At 48.5% G+C, this 14821-nt stretch overlaps 1 protein-coding gene across 1 annotated transcript in view; it reads left to right on the plus strand.

Annotated features, from left to right (window-relative positions):
• The first annotated feature begins 13435 nt into the window (after positions 1–13435).
• The window catches only part of NET1 (neuroepithelial cell transforming 1), a 55663-nt gene continuing 54277 nt past the window's right edge, over positions 13436–14821 (plus strand). Inside the window, exon 1 of the mRNA XM_061346831.1 lies at positions 13436–13581. Coding sequence (XP_061202815.1) covers positions 13451–13581 — 131 coding nt within the window. The 5' untranslated portion in view covers positions 13436–13450. The remainder of the gene's footprint in view (positions 13582–14821) is intronic.

The following is a 14821-nucleotide window of genomic DNA, read 5'->3' on the forward strand; positions in this document are numbered from 1 at the left end:
TAAAAAGAAGGAAACTCTGTGGAAGTTTGTGTCCCCCCATATGGATTTTATACAGCAGAAGGAATCTTCCCCTTATCATTACTCCACTGATCTGCTGCATCTTTTCTCTATCTTTAGACACAAACCTGCAATATTTGGGGTGTGTTCCAGATGCTCAAAGACATTCGTGGTAACCTGCTGACTTGTGCACCCCTGGGGTGCAGGCTCAAACCCTCATCTGCCCTTTCTGTTGGTCTTTACAGGGTCATTTTGCTGCCCTGCCAAGAGTTAAAACTGAGACAGTTTTGGCCCCATTCTGGAAATCACAGAATCCCAGTCTGGTTTGGGTTGGAAGGGACCTTAAAGCTCCTCCAGTTCCAACCCCTGCCATAGGCAGGGACACCTTCCCCTAGAGCAGCTTGCTCCAAGCCCCTGTGTCCAACCTGGCCTTGAACACTGCCAGGGATGGGGCAGCCACAGCTTCTCTGGGCACCCTGTGCCAGCGCCTCAGCACCCTCACAGGGAAGAGCTTCTGCCTAAGAGCTCAGCTCAGTCTCCCCTCTGGCAGGTTCAAGCTATTCCCCTTGGCCTGTCCCTACAGGCCCTTGTCCTAAGCCCCTCTCCAGCTTTCCTGCAGCCCCTTTAGGCACTGGAGCTGCTCTAAGGTCTCCCCTTCAGGAGCCTTCTCTTCTCCAGGCTGAAGATGGGTAGGTACATCTTTAAGACTGCTCTGCATCCACCCTTAGGTCTCAGTAGTACCTGTGTGGTTACAAGCAACCAGTAGACAAGAGCAGCTGGTGGTAACCTGTTTCCTAATTCCCATACATCCCTCTTCATTTTCCCACTACAACGTTCCCAAACCTTCTTTGGTTCTGCCACAGTTGCAACAGGTTAGAGGGATAACTGTGTTACAAACTGTATGGGTACAAGCCTCAGGCAGTCAAGGGCAGGAATTTCCCCCCTCCTGTTCAATACTGGTGAGACCCTCTCTGCTTACTGGGTCCAGCTTAGGCTTCCCAGTACAAGATAGACATTGGTATAGTGGAACAAGTCCAGTGTAGACCATTGAGTTGGTTGCATTTGGAGTACAGGAGTTAGGAGGAAAGGGTAATTCAACCTTCAAGAAGGGGACACCTTTCAGCTCACCATGAAGGGGGTCACAGATTGGAGCAGGAAGGTGAAGATGGGTGAATTTTGGTTGTATTCAAAGCTCGCTTGCTCAAGTCCTCATCAACCCATTCCAAGGGGACCTCAAGGTCTTAGGAGGCAAAATTAACCCTCTCCAAGGACCTGTGTGCACCAACCGGGTTGTAAGGACACCCTCATCCAAAGGGTGAATTTCTTTGGGAAGTTTCATTTCCCAGCTGAGCCTGCAGCATGGTGGGTGCTCACGATGCTGAGCCCTGAGGATGTGCAGCCTAGAAGGACAAAGACATGAGCTGACCTGCAAGAGGATGGTATCCATGGAGCTCTCCTCCATTGGTGTGTTCAGCCCAGCCTCTGCCTCTGAGGGCAGATGAGAGCATTACCTTGTGTCTCCTTGTGGCTATGCCATGGGTTTAGGGAATTCAAACCAATTGGGCACCTGGCTATGCCTGTGTTGGAAGTGGGGGAATTCAGCCGTCACTGGGTTCTTTTAGGTAGAGCATCATGCAAACACTGCTGCCAGCACTGTGGCCTCCAAATGTCTGCTGGGAATAAAGCTGGCCTCTGAGTAGAGAGAACCATAGAATCATGGAATGGTTTGGGTTGGAAAGGACCTTAACATCATCCAGTTCCAGCCCCCTGCCATAGGCAGGGACACCTCACTCTAGACCATGTCACCCAAGAAACTGTTCATACCTGGCCTAAACCAAGAGCCTCCCAAAATGTGTGCACCAAGCCTGCTGGTCAGACAAGGTCTTCTCTTTCCAAATGGCACATGTTCCTCCATGAGAAAATAGGGAAGTGGGGCAGTTTGGAGCATGAAGCATTTATTCCCTAAATGATGAGGGTTTGGTAAACCCCAAGTCAAAGAATTTGGGGTCTGATTTCTGTCTTTCTTGGCAAATGGAAAGCAAAAGAGGGAATTGCTGCAGTGTGGTGGTGACAGGGACAAACCTGCCATGATCTCAGCCCCAAGACGTATTTAGAACAGCAGCAACAAGGACAGAGACCACCCCCCAGAGAACCCATTGCAGCAGCTCCCAACCTTTTTATAGCCAGACTCACAGCTGCTGCTGCTCCTTCTTCTCACCCCCACCTCCTAAATATTGCCTACTTGCTGTCCCTGGTCTTCCTATTGCTGTCCCTGCCGTGTGGTCTGGCACCAGCTGCTGTGTGCCTTTACACAGCAAATCCTGATCCATGAGGATGCTGGATGAGTGCTGAGACTGGAGAACTGATCCATGACCATGCTGTGGGCAAGCACTTGACTCCCTAGGCTGCTGAGGAGCCGAGAAGGTGCTGCTTTGGAGAATGGTATTAAAATCATAGAATGGTTGCACAGGACCATATAAATGGTTCTTTGGGTTGGAAAGGACCTTGAGACCAGGCAGTTCCAACCCCCTGCCATGGGCAGGGACATCTCACACTAGACCGTGTCACCCAAGACTTCATTCAACCTGGACTTCAACATGTCACTCTTCAGGCCAATTGCTTGCCTTTGTTAGAGGTGCCCCCATAGAATCAAAATAGTTTGGCTCTGGAAGAGAAGTATTTCATTCGATATTAATCACTGGTGCTGCTGAAGCAGGAAGAAGTGGGGGGAAAAGTCTCATTTGCTTCAGGCTGAGCCAAATGTGGGATTTCTCAGCATTTCTGGCTTGTTGGCTGAAGTGAGAAAACAGTGATTCATGTAGTTCCAACATCCACAGCTTCAGAAATCACTTGCTCCCATGTTTAATTGTTCACCTAGTTAAATGTGCTCCCTGTTTCACATTCCCAGGATCAGCTTCCAGCCACTGGCCCTCATTATGCCTTTTTCTGGGGAGTAAAAGCTGCCAAATTTCCACCCCCTCATCCCCCTGAAGGCATTTGTTGCCTTTTCAAGTGAATTCAGCTCTGGACTAATATGCAGAGGAACAGTCCTGGAGATCTCCATCATCTGAACCGCCAGATCCTGTTCTCCAGCAGGTCTTCATCTGCCTCCATTGTTCTTCAGAGGCATAAAGCCACTAATGTCATTAATGGTAACTCCTCACTGACCTGGGCAAACCTGGGCTCATCCCATGTACCATCATGAGCCACTAACAGCTTCTGATAGAGGAGGGACCAGTAGCCGGGCTCTGCTCTCAAGGAACAAGGGATGGGACAAGAGGAACCGGCCTCAAGCTGCACCAGGGCAGGTTTAGATGGAGCTGAGGAACAATTCCTGCCCCAGAGGGTGCTCAGGCATTGGAACAGGCTGCCCAGGGCAGGGCTGCAGTCACCGTCCCTGCAAGTGTTCACCCAGCGTGGAGACGAGGCCTCAGTGCCATGGGTCAGTGGTGGCCTTGGCAGTGCTGGGTACAGTTGGACTGGATGAGCTTAAAGGGCTTTTCCACTGTGGTTGATTCTACGAGCCTTCCTGGTGAATGCAGAGGACATAACTTTGCACCATATGGATGGATTCCATACCCAAGCTCCTTCTGGGAGGGTGATAACCACCAATACAGCCAATCCCCTGGGGTGGTGAGGTGCCTGCACCCTCCCTGCACGTCCTTGAATGCCAAGAGCAGGTCGGTCCCAGAGCCTCTTCATCATCAGGTTCTGCTGTGCGCTGTCAGCCTCATGTCTGATGGGCAAATGAGGAACCTCCCAAGGGGCACTCACTTGCTCATACACCAGCATCCTCTGGACAGCCCCGCTTCTCCTTGTAGGGAAGCCTCAGGCCACTTCTACCCTAATTTAGGTTTGCCAGGGCTGACTTGGAAGCGCTGCTCCTGATAACAGTTGTCCTTTATCACGCAGTGAGGCCCCATCCTCAGCTCAGGCATCTGCTGCTGATAACCAGAGATGATTTATCCACGTGTTACTATGCATTTCTGTCCATGCAGGGTTTGTTTTCATACTCTGGCCTTCGTGTCAGCTCTTCCTGCTTCGTGCATGTGAAGGATGGGAGCAGGGATAACCCCACTGGTTCTGCTTATGCTCCATCTACACGTACATCCACACACAGTCTCCATCTGCAAGCACATCCCTGCAGTGTAAGACACTGGAGCAATGTGGATGCAGGGGGATATACTCACAAACAGAGAATTACTCTTGCCACAAAAGTCAGTTACTGCTATAAAAGCCAAAGGAAGCAATGGGCATAGGAGCCTTTGATATTCTCTATTGTAATGCAAAAAGTTACAGGAAAAAAAGGTGATTTAAACTGAAAACCTTCATTTCAAGGCTATCAGGATGGAATATTTTGCCAATCCAACTTCTCCCCCACTCTCCTCCTCTTTCTTTCCAAGTAAACCCTGGCAGACCCATCCCATTCTGCAGACGGCTGGAGTGGAACTGCATATTTCAGCAGAACACAATTCCAGCAGAATTCCCTCAACCAGCTCTGTCTCGAAGCTATTCCTGTAACCCGGGGTGGAGAAAGCTCCACCTCTGTATTTGTGTCTGCACAGCTGTGCTTCTCTTCTGTGTTTCTTACAATAGATAGGAACCAGCTGTGGGATAAGGGCTTCTTTGCAGCAGGTTCAGGCTGTACCAGTAGTGAGCACACAGGGATGTATTTTGACTTATTCTCCAGTTGCAAAGGGTTGTTTCTGCTCTCCTCCCTTTAATTTAAGAGTAATTTGGTAGAAAACAGGTTAGACTCTGAAGAAGTGCCTTGAATGGCTCTTGAATAACCTGGTGACTCACTAGTGTTGAACTCTTCAACATAAACCTCATGGAGCAGCTGATTTGCTCTTCTAACCTGTTCATAATGCAAATGGAAATGATGCGTAGACCACTCTCAACAAATGGACCAGCCATAGCCACAAGCAGCTGCTTGGAGAAGTGTAAAGGGCAGGGAAATATATATATATAGGGTCCCCTGAAGTGGCTCCTCTGAGTTTTATTCAGCTCAGGGACTTTCTAAACTCCATGTGGTTTCAACATACTCAAGAACCCTCAATGCATTTCCCTGCCTTCAGTTTGCCTCGTGCCCTTGAACGTTGTCCAACGTTAGAGTCAACTCATGGGCACTTTCAGTTTCAATTTGGTCAGCAGGGCTCTAAGTCACCAGCTTCCTCCTGCCTCCCTTGTTTTCAGCTTTCCAATACCTTGGTAGTGTTTAATCATAGTATTGGTACTTTCAGCTTTCCAATAGCTTGGTAGTGTTTAATCATAGTATTGGTACTTTCAGCTTTCCAATAACTTGGTAGTGTTTAATCATAGTATTGGTACTTTCACCTTTCCAATAACTTGGTAGTGTTTAATCATAGTATTGGTACTTTCAGCTTTCCAATAGCTTGGTAGTATTTAACTGTAGTATTGGTATTTTCAGCCTTCCAATACCTTGGTAGTGCTTAATTGTAATATTGGTACTTTCAGCTTTCCAATAACTTGGTATTGTTTAATTGTAATATTGATATTTTCAGCTTTCCAAACCCTTTTCAGCTTTCTAAAGCCACTTTTTGGTTCTTCTTGATCAATCTCTGCATTTCCCTGTCTCCAAAGCTGAAACCATCCCATCAGTCAAGAGTGTGTGTGAGCACATTCCTTGAAGAAGCTGAGTTGTGTCTTTCCCTCTGCCAATGAAGCAATCTTATCTGGTTCTGCAGAGGATCGTAGAGTCATAGAATGGTTAGGGTTGGAAAGGATCCCAGCAGCTCCCTGCTCTCTTAGTAGTAGACCCTACTATTGGTCTTACAAGTGTTTTAATCAGAGACTGAGCCAGAATCCCCATCGTTAAGTTGGGAGTTGCTGTTAGTCCTCACTATGGAACTGCCTGGTGCCTTTCAGCAATGACTCAATTCATTATTGACCCTCTCAAAGGGCCCTTCCCAGTGAGACTTTCCACCTGTCTACATATGGAAAACAAAGATGGGATTAGACGAGCTCTTGCCAAATTCATTACCAGTTTAAGAACTCAATCTTAGCTCTTCATGATTAATGTCAGAGCTGCCAACACTGCCTTTGGTGGGCTTAAAAACTGAAGCTCTGCAGCAAGTGGTTTCGAAGAATCAGGTTTCAGCACAGAGGCTTAAAAGGAATTGTTGGGATTAATATGTATATGTGGTGTGCAGAGATCTGCTGCGTGGCTGGAAAAGGCAGGTAGACACATCTGATTGTTCTGGCTGTTCTTGGCTGCATGGGATCTTCTTATTCCTGCACATATCCTCCTCCCTTATGGAAAAGAATTGGTTTGGAGCTGCCAAAAGCAAATTCATAGCAGTGTCAAAAGGGCATTGTAATGTTATAGCTAGAGACCTGTTCCCATGCTGAGCTGTGTGGAAGAGATTTGAGCAACGCCTTTTCCATCTCCACAGATGATGCTCATAGATGACGACAACTCTGACTGCAGTTCATGGAGTTTTTCTAATGGTCCTAAATCTCTGACAATGATAAATGCTGCCATTAAACCTACACAGAGGATTGTTTTGAAGATGTAAAACACTTCCAAAGGTTGGAATACGTTGTGAAAATACACACGAGGCTGAGCTGTGGGTAAAACTGGAGGTGTTACATTGGTCAGGTCTCTGGTGAAGGCAAAACACAAGCAAGGCTCAGCTATGTCTGTAGAAGGTGCAAGGAGTGAGAACAGAAGAGGAGAGTGACTTGGATTATCCAAACTAATCTCCTTTATTTTTCTTCTAAGAGGAATCAATTCAACCTGGGATTGGAATGGTTGGGAAAAGCATCACTTGAGGCTCAGAGCAGATTGGCCAGCTTGGGCACCTCACGAGCCTCATGGAAGAGCTCTGAAACCTTTCATGAGTTGATTGTATCACTTGGCAGAGTTTGTGAACCACGTGCATTATCTACCCTGACTGCCTGGAATGCGAGAGCAATTTCCATCTAGTTTTATGGCACTCATTTTCTAGGGATATTTTTCCTAGATGAAAATACAAGACAAGTTGGTGGGGTTTTTTTAAATGGCTCTAAACACTGATGGTGACACACACCCTCATCATGTGTAATTTATGGCCTAATGTTTTATGGCACTATAAATGTCTAAACCGCCTTGAATCCTCCAGATGACTACTTTGGAAGTGCTTAAATGAGTAAGGCTGCCAAGTGTACTAAACTCTATGAAATCACTTGACACTTCGAATCCTGAAAGAGGTTGATGTCAATGAAGTGTGCTTTAATCTTTGCCTAATGAAGTCTGCTTGCTTGAGAGCCACAAGTCATTAATACATGTGTTACTAATCCCCTGCCTAATCCACAAAATCTTTCCAAATGAGTATAGTCCTGACAAGACGGACCTTTGGGTCAATAGTGTCCTGCTACTACTTGATGAGAGCAGGGAGGAGGAAGCCTTAGTAGGCAAAACCCTGCTTTGGATGAAATCTTTTCTGACCTCCAAGAGGGAGCAAAGCTCAAACTGAGAGGCTGTGCTCCCTCAGTAGCTCCAGTTGTGCACCATGCAGGAGATCCCACAGATACCATGTAGGCACAATCTTCAACCCTACTTCTCTTTGATGGGCACCTGGCTACCCAGGTCCATTTTTAATGGTGTCAACAGCCTCAGTCATTACCAGGGACTCAGCCATAAAGTGAGGATGTGGCAGAGCCTCTGTCCTGCCCACCATGAAAGAGGCTGGTTGTACCAACCCCTGTTGAGACCAAAGCCTGAGTTTGGGATAATCTCTTTATACAGCATCCTAAATCAACTTATGCTTATTAAATTCCAAGCTCTGGCGGGTGCATAAACTGCACAAGTAGCAGTTATCAGGGCTATGCAGCTGGTAACTGTCTGGCAGAAAGGAGGGGAAGGCGGCAGAGGGTGAGGCTGTTATGTCTTGCTGAAGACTCTTGCTCATGTATGTGATGGTCAAGAGACACTTTTGTGCCTCAAAACAACTCAAAAGACAGAAGTAACTGAAGAAACTCTGTGCCTGTTGGTGGTGATCAGCATGTTATCGCTTGGGCAAACATCAGGGAAGCAGAACAGTCATGCTCCATGAAGATGAGAATGGTTTCCTGTGTTGGCTGCCCTGAGGCCATGGAGATCAACTGCCCTAGCACCAAACTGCCTAGAGACAGGGCTACACTGTGCCTGTGCCCATCAAAGCACAGCATTAACTGGGCCTGGGGGTTTACCAGATACCCCTGCCACCATCTGGAACGTTCCAAAACAGCACATAACGCACATGGGAGCACACAAAGGAATCCCCACCTGTGGGAAGATTCTAAGAGAACCTGACTATTAGAAAGCAACCATCGTTCAGCTGTGTGGTTTCTCCATCCTGGACCTCAGCAGACTCTCTGACCAAGAGGACATCACTGGATCCCTGGGGTGGTGATCCTATCTCATTGGTTTCTCTCCTTTCTTTTCTTCCTCTTTTCCTCCCTCTACTTCCAATCTTTCATACGAATAAGAACTTGCCAGGACTTTAGTTCCTCCAGACACAGCTTAGGGAGGTTTACAATAAGAGTAAGTCTTGTTTGGTTTCAACCTCTGGAGAGCCTGCAGGTTTTCCTGTGAACCACACAAAGAACGTGAGAAGCTGTGGATCCCCTTGAACACCGTGGATCCAGACTGATAAGCACTGCCATTCGAGGAGGAATGCGAGGGAGGAATGTGTGAGAGGCAGATCTCCTTAGCATCAGGAAGGGTTAGCTTGTGCAGCCCCTGATGAAGTCACTGCTGTTGCTACCACCTCTCAGCGAGGTTCCTTACCAGAGTCTTGGTTTATCTCTTCTCTGGTCTGACCCAGGGGTTCTTCTTTCTCATCTCTGACAGATGGGCTGATGTGCCAATGGACAGTGCAGTACTGCTTCTAACATGGGGTCCAACTACAAAGCACTGTTCCCATAACTAAGCCAATGAACAAGCTCCTCTGGATGCTGTCTAGAGCATCCTTCTAGCTCAGATTCTAGCTCCAGCCACTGGAAAGATACCAAAAATCAATGGAAATCTAATAAAGAGGGTTACAAGAGCCATGAAAAGGATCCCTGAAGTCGACTGGCTTCTCATCTTCCTAAGATGTTCGCACCAAGAATCCTATTGCCCACAACGGGAGGTTCTTCCCTCTTCTGAGCTGTGGCCCATGCAGTCAGGTTCCACTTTGTCTTCTCCTCTTGTTCAGCAGATCCTGTGAGGCTCTGTGGATGTGGGGTTGAGGTGTTGTAGGTGAGTGTCTCTAATTGAAATTCATTTAATACAAAGACTTAAGCCTCTTCCAGAGGAAGGTAAGGGTGACTCTGATTTTCAGTCTACTCCTTCTTTCCATTGCCGCTTGACCTCTCTTTTACTACAGTGTGGAGTAATGGGGGAAATCAGACACACACGCAAATCCTCCAAGTTATGTTGCAATACTAAAGACATTTTAAGGTAAAATGCAGCTGGATGGAATGTGGTTAACAGGCACAGAGTCTACCCTATGATAGTTCCCCAGGCAACCCTGAGACCTTGGCACACACTGGGATAAACTGAACGTGGAACTCAAGCTCCATAGACACATGTTCAAGCTCTGTAAGTGTTTAGTTTAAGCTAAGCATACATTTCAGCTCACAACCATATACAGTTAGGATTCCAGAGGTATTTCGTTAAGAAATTAAGGCTTGTAACAGATACAAGGACCTCTTAAAGGGTCAGGAGACCTGAGAAGCAACAGTGATTTACGATGGGAGCTGATAGCTGGAGAGGCTTTGCCCTTGTAGGCAGACTGAGGAAAAGAAGAGTGAGGAAAAACAGGACTGAGAAAACCAGAGTGGAGGAAAAGCAAACTGAAACCCTCCCCTGAGCAAGTGTAGTTGGGCATTTAATTCATCCCTATGCATACTAGTTGACCAATAGGTAAAAGGTGGGCTATGAGGAATCACTAGTTCAGATCATTTAAATATGCAAAACTGGGGGGGGGGGAATGAGGGAAGACTCTGAATGGGATCGGTCAACTGGATGAACCTGTCTTTTCCACTCCATAAGGATGCCTGTTGGGTAAGAACTTTGTGCACATTTAATGGTTGATTTTCATCTGGCTTTATACATTACTCTCACCCTTATTCTCACAGTTGGTGTATTATTGTCAGCAGCGATCTTCAAAGCTTAAACTGTCATGAAATGACATGATTAAAAAAATCTCAGTTAAGTTTTGTTTTATGTGAGTTTCTGGAGATTCAAATTAACTTAAAATTGGCTTAAAAACTTACTTTAAAACCTTGCTCAGTTTCATATGTGAATGTGTTACTGTGTACCCCAAATAGGATGGTCAAATCACCCTCTGATAGGGTGTATTGTCCAATGGAGTGCCTGCAACGAGGTCTGACAGGTTCATCAGGATCACAGGTCCTGGGGTGCTGACCCCCTTAATGTGACATACTGTCTTCAGCAAACATATTTCACTACAGTTGGAATTCAGATTGGTGTCCAGTGTTCTACCCATACAGGGACTGTGTGCCAGTGGGAATGGAGACTGCCAACAGTCTGGGACTGTGGCACCCAGGGAAGGTAATGCTGGATTTGGGCACTGGGTGATGAGACAGTGATTTGCTCTTATAGCCTGTGTGTAAAGCAAGTGGAAATGATGTGGATACCACTCTCAACAAGTGGATGGTCCTTCAACTAGTGCCTCTTGGAATGGCTGTTTGAAACAATGCTTATCTGAAGCTGATGCCTGGTTTGTCAACTGTAGAGATTTTGAGGATGACACCGCATTCCTGGGATCAGACCAGGGGAATCTGTTCCTGTCAGTGTTTCCACACTGGACATTACAGTCGATCATCAGTGACTTGGCATCACCAGAATTATTGAGATTCCTTAATGCCCTCAGAAGGGCTGTTCTCTGCTCACAAACAGCAGTGCTTTGCCATGCCTAGAGCAGAAGACAATGATATCAGGACTCAGGGAACTGGGGTGATGGGTTCAAAATGAACAGGGGAGATTTAGGGTAGGACTTGGGCAGAAGCTCTTCCTTGTGAGGGTGCTGGCACAGGGTGCCCAGAGAAGCTGTGGCTGCCCCATCCCTGGCAGTGTTCAAGGCCAGGTTGGACACAGGGGCTTGGAGCAAGCTGCTCCAGTGGAAGGGGTCCCTGCCCATGGGAGGGGTTGGAGCTGGGTGAGCTTTAAGGTCCCTTCCAACCCAAACCAGTCTGGGGTTCTGGGATTCTATGCTAAGTCCATGGCTCACTGCCTACAGGGATACAGTGCTCAGGAATGCAGCTCTGGCCACTTCAGAATGCAGAAAACAGGTCTTGAAAGACTGGGAGCTTCTCAAACCCAAGAGGACACCGCAGTCTGTGGATGGTTCCTGCAGAAACCAGGGTCCAGCTGAGCAGGGCAGGTCTGTAAGGTAGGAGACAGCTATGGAGGATTACAAAGCATTTGGCTGGAAGAGATGAAGTGTATGAACGCCTGCAGCATCCTGAATGTCTATCAGCAACTATAAACCGATATAAATGAAATAGCAAAGCAATACAACTTGCTAAACTGTTTAGGTTTGAGCAAGAATAGAAACTTCACAGTTTTGTCATGTTAAGTTTGCACTGGAGTATAAGAAGCAAACTTAATTCCCTTCTCTTTAGCATAATAGCAGTGCTGAGCCTGGCTCCTCTGGCACACTCTGCTGTGAGTAAGCCTGGTGTATCAGGTGTGCTTGCTCCTCTCTCCCATCCCAATGGTGTGTTTCAAAATAGAAGCACAGCTTCTCTCTAAAACCCTCATGTTTTGTCTCGCAGATGGTTGTGTTAAACCCTTTGGGAGTCTTCTGTATCCAGTTTGAAGAGGGGGCATCTCTGATTCGAGCTGCAGGTTCCACTTCAAAAGCTGGGCTTGTATTTTAGTACTTCTGAAGAATCCATTTTGGATTCATTACTAAAATACAGCCAAGTCAGTGAAATGCCTTGTGCACATGTGGGGTTTTAATGGGTTCCAAGGAATTCCATCCAACTGCTGCGCAGGAGTTGAGATCAGACTGAAGTGAATGTGATCCACTGTAAAAGGCCATTCCAGCATCGCTGCCTGGGATGCCAGCATTGTTGAAGGGAGATCTTTCTGCCAGGTATGTCTGGTCTAAAGGCACACTTGCACTCGAGACAGAATCATAGATTCACAGATTCATACAATCAGTGAATGGTTTGGGTTGGAAGGGACCTTCCAAGCTCATCCAGTCTGACAATGAGTGGGGACACCTTCAATTAGATCAGGTTGCCCAGAACCACATCCAGCCTGGCCTGGAATATCTCCAGGGATGAGATACTTCCAATTTATAAGCAATGATAAACCATAATCCACCCTTTCTCGCAGAAGCAATGAAGGGAGAGACCCCATCTTCTCCATTATAGACTTTCCACAGCAGGAAAGGGCTGAAAAGGAGGAAAATCAAGATCTTAGCCAAGCGGGATACATTTCCCATTAATACCCTCATGGAGCGTGTGTAATCGTTCACCTGATGCCTTGCTCAAAGCTCTGCTTAACCCAAAGGGGGACTTGAGGAACCGTGAGGGCTCCTGATTGCTTTCCAAGGCAGGGTTTCAGGGGTTAGTCCCTAATATCTTTCATAGCCAAGGCATCTGCTTTTCCCTAGTACCCTTAGAACTGAAGATTCCCGCTGCAAATGGTTTATGCAGTGGTTTTGTGCTGGGTTGGGGGACCACAGCGTGCAAGACTCCATCCTCTGCGCATCCATCACTGGGAGATGAACAGAAGGTGCTTCTTCCTTTGTGTGGCTTCGCGATGCCACACAGGGATGGCTTGGTCCAGGCACATCGCAGGTTGTCTGGGCAGAGGGAAAACCATGTTAACGTGAAAGGGGATGGATGCTCCATGAGGGAAGCCGTTGCCTCATCCTCACATGCAATGGACACCCCAAAGCTCACACCCCATTTAAATCCCTTATGTGTGCTTTGAGGGGGTGTCTAAGGTAAATTTGTATGATCGGAGCAGATTTCTGCCCAATGAGGCTTTTATCTTGGGGAGGGAGCTGTTTCTGCTCCAGCACCATCGTGATTACTGCCTCCGAGGGGGATGAGGACACTGAACCCCTCTCCGGGAAGCCGTCCTGGCACCGGCTTCGCGTTCGCCGAGGAGAAAAGGCTGAAGGGAAGGAGGGAGAATGGGATGAGAGGCAGCACAGAGCGCAGGGACGGGAATTCGGGAGAGATGGAGGAGGGCAGCCGCGAACCCGGGTCCCACGGGTCGGCTTCCTCCTCCCGGCCCCCAGAGCCACGGCCTGCCCAGCCCCGCCCTCTTCCCTCAGAGCCCCTCCCCGTCTCCTAGCAACGCGCCCCTCCCACCGCTCTGATTGGTTGTCGCCGCCACCGCCGCCATTTTCAAACGGTCCGGTTCACCGTTGCCGGTACAGCCGCTGCCGCCGCCGCCATTGCCCACCGAGTGCCTCTTTCCCTGGTGTGACCTGTCCCCATGGAGGCAGAGCCCGCGGGAATGAAACCCCCCCAGCGGAGACGGAGCAGGATCAGGACCAGCCCTGGGGCCCGTGCCAGCCGCTCGCCCCCGGCGGACGGCACCCCCGTTGTGGCCGCCTCCTGCAGCCGGTAGGAGCCGCGATCCCTCCCCGTCCCTTGCAGTGGCCGCGGTTCCCCCTGGGTTGTGTGAGCTCCTCCAAGGTGGATCCCGTCGTTCTCCTGTCTTATAAGGGAGGGCTTCCCTCAGCCTGTAACGCGCTGTGCGCCCTCCTGTCCTTTAAAGTGAAACCGCGGCAGGTTAAGGTGCATTCCTCACCCTTCTGTGACACGGGACATTCCCTCCCTATGGCTGTACGGGACCCCCTTGTATGCTCAGGCATTGGAACAGGCTGCCCAGGCAGGGCTGCAGTCACCGTCCCTGCAAGTGTTCACACAGCGTGGAGACGAGGCCTCAGTGCCATGGGTCAGTGGTGGCCTTGGCAGTGCTGGGAACGGTTGGGCTGGATGAGCTTAAAGGGCTTTTCCAACCTGGTTGGTTCCATGATTCTATCTTACAGGGAGAATTGCTCTCCTTCAGGCTATAGGGGATCCCTTACCCTCCCTTATTAAGACAGGAGAGTGGGAGGATCTACCTTAGGAGATGGACCCTTACTTCCTTCCCGCTCCCTGGTTGTATCCTATAACAGAGGATGCCCTCAAAACCACCCCTGGCAGCCTTTTCTTCCTGTCTAAAGTGGACATGTACCTTGATATTAAGGGGTCCCTTGCCACCCTATCTCACACATTAAGAGTGAGGAGAGGGTGCTCCTTAGGCCAAAACCGGTTTCCCTGCCCATTCCTGCCCTGCAAGGTGGAGAATCCACTCCTGTCTCCACCCCTGGGCTTGTGTGCAGAGGCTTTCCCCTTCCCCTGTCTCTTGTGGGGGTGTCTGGCAGCTGCCTCCAGTTTGGGACTGAAAGGAGAGGATCCTTGTTGTTCCTCCGGGTAGGAATAATTTGGAGGTGCTGTTGTTTTTACATCCAGTTACATTGGTAAGCCTTAGCTTTTCCTCAGCCTTTTAAATCCCTGTGCATGCCTTTTATTGCTGTTACTTGGATATACTGAATGTGGGAGAAGCTCCCAAGACCACCCAGTGAAAGAAACTGCTACTTCTTAAGTGAACCTGAAGCTCAGCTTACCTGTGTTGACCCCAATTGTGTTACCTGGATGTGTTGATAAGCAGCTCCTGCACTATCAGCAGCTGACCCCGGAATGTTCCATCTCCTGCTCATTCCTATCTACACAAACCCACACTGATCAGCAGAGGTTTGTGTTTTCTGTTGCCCTCAAGGTTAGGAAATGACTTCTCCAAGCATGCAGGTGATGTAGA

This window comes from Neopsephotus bourkii, unplaced genomic scaffold, assembly GCF_033783945.1.
Source record: "Neopsephotus bourkii isolate Nb327-2 ecotype Australia unplaced genomic scaffold, CSIRO-AGI_Nbou_v1 NB_281, whole genome shotgun sequence".
Classification (NCBI taxonomy): Eukaryota; Metazoa; Chordata; class Aves; order Psittaciformes; family Psittacidae; genus Neopsephotus; species Neopsephotus bourkii.